The sequence below is a fragment of the Lissotriton helveticus genome, chromosome 7, assembly GCF_964261635.1.
Source record: "Lissotriton helveticus chromosome 7, aLisHel1.1, whole genome shotgun sequence".
In the NCBI taxonomy this organism is placed as follows: Eukaryota; Metazoa; Chordata; class Amphibia; order Caudata; family Salamandridae; genus Lissotriton; species Lissotriton helveticus.
The window spans coordinates 1,941,786,483-1,941,791,499 of record NC_136068.1 but is presented as its reverse complement, the minus strand read 5'-3'; the positions used below and the strand labels follow the sequence as shown (position 1 = coordinate 1,941,791,499).

Below are 5,017 nucleotides of genomic sequence, written 5' to 3'. Positions count from 1 at the left end.
AACGTGAGAGAAGCATTTGAATGAGAAATTATGTCAGTGCACATAATGTAGAAGACATCGCTCGCCACTGTCAGCTGAGCTTACTACGGAACTCAGACTTACTATCCACAGTCGGCGGAAGACACTGTCCACAGCCAACGGATATTACAGTACACCATCAATAGAACTTACTTTCCAAGGGCAACAGTGCGTATTATCCACATCTGACAGAGCCTCAGCATTCCGAGCCTATGAGCCACAGACAATAGTGATTGCTAAGTTTCCTAGGATTACAGAGCATATCATCCCTAGGTGACAGAGCTTACTATCCACAAGAGAATGTCTCTGAGTAAGAAAGTTTATCAATGCTCTGAATGTGACAAAAAGTTCAGGGTAAAGCACCAACTTATTGTCCATGAGAGAATGCATACAGGTAACAAGCCATACCAGTGCTCTGAATGTGACCAGAGGTTCAGGTTAAAGCACCAACGTATTGTCCATGAGAGAATACATACAAGTAACAGTCCCTTCAAGTGCTCTGAATGTGGGAAAAAATTCAGTACAAAGGCCCACCTTTCCTACCATGAGAGAACACATACTGGTTACAAGCCACACCAGTGCTCTGAATGTGGGAAAAGCTTCTGCCAGAAAGGACAGCTTTCTATCCATGAGAGAACACACACTGGCGAGAAACCATACCAGTGCTCTGAATGCAACATCAGTTTCCGTACTAAAGGCAATCTGACGGAACATGAGAAAACACATACTGGGGAAAAACCTCATCAGTGCATTGAGTGTGGAAAAAGGTTCAGCCAGATAGGCGTGCTTAAAGTTCACATCCGGATCCACACAGGAGAAAAGCCATATCAGTGCACTGAGTGTGAGAAAAAGTTCTATTCAAAGAGTTCTCTTACCATACATGAGAGAATCCATACTGGTGAGAAACCTTTTCCTTGCACGGAGTGTGATAAAAGCTTTTATTGTAGAAGTGAAATGAAGAAACATTTAAGAAAACACACCGGTGAAAAATTATTTCGGGACAAAAAATATAACACAAACAACACTGTCCACAAAAGAACACACATGAATGAGAAGAAACATATTTGCAGTGAATGTGGGAAAGGATTTAGGCGTAAGACATGTCTCACCCTCCATTTACGAGTGCATACAGGTGAGAAACCATATCAGTGCTCTAAATGTAAGAAAAGCTATAGTCAGAGAGGATTGCTTATTGTCCATGAAAGAACGCATACTGGGGAGAAACCTCATCAGTGCTCAGTATGTAGCAAATGTTTTAGGTCTAGTGCTAAACTGAAAATCCATGAGATAATACATACAGGTGAAAAACCGTATCAGTGCAGTGAATGTGGAAAAAGTTACAGTCAACCTGGAAATCTACTTAAACACAAAAGAATACACGCAGGAAGAGAAAAACTACACCAGTGTACAAAATGCGAGAAAAGGTATTTTGATAAAGGTCAACTCAAACAACACGAGAAAACACATACAGGCAAGAAACCATGTCAGTGCACTGAATGTGAGAAAAGATTCCGTGATAAACGTCATCTAATCCTTCATGAACGAACACATACTGGTGAGAAACCTTACCAGTGCGGTGAAGGCGGTAGAAGATTTGGTACTTTAGGAAACCTTAATGAACACAAGCGTTGTCATAATGGAGAAAAGCCTTATCAATGCACCCAATGTGGCAAATCTTTCAGACGTAAGCACCATCTTACTAGTCACGAAAGAACACATACAGGGGAGAAACCGTATCAGTGCACTGAATGTGACAAAAGCTTTAGCCATAAATTCATACTTACTGTGCATCAGAGGACGCACACTGGCGAAAAACCTTACAGATGTCCTGTATGTGAAAAAAGCTTTAATAATCAATCAGATCTTAGAAAACATGAGGGAATACATTCTGTAGATAAGCGTTACAAGTGTATGGAATGTGGGAAAGGGTTTACCCAGAAAAGATGTCTGACTTCCCATGAGAAACAACATATGAAAAAGAAGTAAAGACATGATGTCTAAGAAGCTACAAAATATAAGATGGAAAATTGAAGGTTGAATACTTTCCTATTACTCATAATACAGAACAGCATCTTCAAGAATCAAGTTTACATTATTGCATGTATGCAGACCTGTAAGAGACCGTAACTCATTTGCAATAACATTAGCCATACAATGAAATGCTTCCAAATCTGAAAAGATGTCTTGTGTACCCTACGAGAGACAAAATGTGAAAAGGAAACCAAAGTCATAGTAAACTTGAAGTCCACACTTTTAGAAACTTTGTATGTGTAAACTAACGTTTGAAAGTAATATTCCATGGATACATACTTCTAACCGCAGATTCCTCACCTAGTGACTCCTCACTTTGTGAATTTCTCCAGGCACCTGACTAGATCTGGAACCTCCCGCAGTCGCTCCTGCCCGGCAGTAAATGATGCCTTCAGATTCCATCACAACCCCATCACACCTCATCATGCGGACATAGAGTTAGTTGCATAAAGGACCTGTTCCTGTGCATTGATGTAAGTTTTTCTTTTTCCTTGTCTAAAAACGAGGATCTGGAGCTCTGCTCTTGCTGGTTGAAATTTCTCAGTGAAGTAAAAAAAAACTAAACTAAACTTGGGCACTTTACAAGGATATCATCCCCAAAGATGATAAGTTTCAAGCTGTGCTGTGATAATTTTTATAAACTACATATATAGTGGTTGGTCTAGTTATATCATTTTATCTTCAGTTATTAACCTTGTATGGCTTTGAATGAAAATGCTTTAATCACACACAACTGAAATGCTTTCTCTGAGGTATTGTGATAATACTGATTGCACAAGTAAGTGATTCTAGACGATTTTTTATCCCAAGCTGATACCTTAGGTTCCCTGTTATTTACGTTCAACAATCAGTGCATAAAGTCTAATAGAAGTAGGTAGGAGACAGAAGCTCTAGTTGTTGTTTAACATGATTTCAAAACCTTTTCTGCACAAAAGGTTATGAAAGCTCTGAACATTTATTGTGCCCTGAGAGGGCTTTGGACCAGGCAGAAGGAGGTGCTGCTGGGGCACAGACGAGACTGTGATATCAACATCTTCCCTTTCAAAGAATACTGCTTCTGCACATTTCAGAGTGCAGCTTATTGAAGGGCATGGACTGTAGTTCTTTCTGCCATCTTGAACTGAACTCATTTTGTACTGCCAATGTATATGGTGTCACTTTCATGGAGGTTATCGAATATGACTTAATAGGATTCCTTCACAATATATTATCTCCGTGCACTCCTTGTACGTACGTATCTTGAGTTAATATTCAGAACTTTCAATTGGCGCTATTCTTGTCGCACTGTGTCTAAGAGTGTATTTGATGAATCTGTAGTAGTGTGATATTCTAATCACTAAGAATATTCATTTTGCAATACTTCCTTCTTTTGTGTTTGCTTGTAAACATATTGGTTCTTTTCCTGATTGTTTTGATAGTTACCACTATTCATGTTGTGTGTACTAGGCTAGCTTTTTAATTTTTAATAAAAGTGTATAACCACTTACCCTAGTGTGAATTCCTCAGTGTGCGTCTAGAGCATGGGCACTCACAAACTTTCTCTCGGGGGCCAAATTTACCGTGTGGTTTGTGTCCGAGGCCTGCACCAGGGCGGGGTCAGTGGGGGAGGAGGCGGGGCTAGAGCAACAAAAAAACTGTGACCATGAGTTTAAACACAGGTTCCAGCAGCGGATAGCTTCGTCCACTGAGCCACCAGACCCGGCATACACACGTCTCTCTCTCTCTCTCTCTCTCTCTCTCTCTCTCTCTCTCTCTCTCTCTCTCTCTCTCTCTCTCCCTCTATCTCCCTCTTTCAACCTCTCTCCCTCCCTCTCCCCCTCCATCTCTCCCTATTTCTCCCTCTGTCTCACTCCCTCTCTCTCTCCCTGACTCCCTCTGTCTCACTCACTCTGACTCTCTCACTCCCTCTCTTTCTCTCTCTCTCTCTGTCGCCCTCTCTCTCTGTCTCCCTCTCTCTCTGTCTGCCTCTCTCTCCTTCCCTCTCCCTCTCTGTCTCCTCTCTCTTCTTCCCTCTCTCTCTCTTTCTCCCTCACTCTGTCTCCCTCCTTACTCTGTCTCGCTCCTTACTCTTTCATCCTCCTCACTCTGTCACGCTCCTCCCTCTGTCACCCTCCTCTCTCCCTCCCTCTGTCTGTCACCCTCCCTCTGTCTGTCACCCTCCTCTCAAGCCAAACTGTGGGTAACTGTTCCAAAGTGGGCACAATAGTTGGCCACAGAAAAAAGAAGTAGTAGAAGTGGGAGCAAGAGAAACCAAGGTCTGAAACCCACAGACTAGAGGCAAGCGCAAGTCTTGTCTCTTGATGCCCTCCCACATCCCAAGGGATGCCATGCTTCATCATCGGGCGTTGCTCCTCCTCGGGCCGCGCTGCAATGCCCTACGGGTCTCCCGAAGGGTCACTTTAGTTTAGATCTTTGGTAACGCCTTATGATGAGTGAGGGTGTGAGATTGAGGGTTCGTAAGGAAAGGTGAGTGAGTGAATGATAAAACTGGCTAGGGGATACCAAAGAGAGAGAGGTTTAATGTGTGGGTTCCTCTGACAGAATAAAAAACCTGTAGGTTGTGTTACTGACTAGACTATAATGTGCCACAGATTCCCTGCCACCATCCCTACAACTGCTAACACTAAGTAAGTAGAACCTGAGGCGAAGGAGTCAGAGGATGTTGTTACCCCAAGGCTAACATGACAGGGGGGACCACATTAGGATTTCCGTTTACTTCGACATACCAACAGGCCCCATAGGCAGCGTTTGGAGAGGCTGGAACATGGAATAAATGTTACGGTTAAGTTATCCATAAGTTATATTGTAACTTCAGAGACAAAAAAAAAAAATGCTAGAGATGGGCGGCTTGTCAATACATCTGGGGCTTTTGTTCTTGAAACTTGTCTCTTTCTGGATTAGACTTGGAGAATGGCCTGGCCTAATCCGCTGAAACTCAAAACTCAATCCAGCACAATATTAGATTTAA

At 42.4% G+C, this 5,017-nt stretch overlaps 1 protein-coding gene across 1 annotated transcript; it reads left to right on the top strand.

Moving 5' to 3' along the window:
* Positions 1 to 318: 318 nt before the first annotated feature.
* LOC144770947 (uncharacterized) lies at positions 319 to 2,004 on the top strand. The gene has a single exon (XM_078655785.1). The coding sequence runs from the start codon at positions 319 to 321 to the stop codon at positions 2,002 to 2,004; it is 1,686 nt and encodes a 561-aa protein (XP_078511911.1).
* Positions 2,005 to 5,017: the final 3,013 nt, after the last annotated feature.

What these genes read in the sequence shown, in the direction of transcription:
- LOC144770947 (XM_078655785.1), top strand. Translation starts at nt 319, where the DNA reads ATGTCTCTGAGTAAGAAAGTTTATCAATGCTCTGAATGTGACAAAAAG.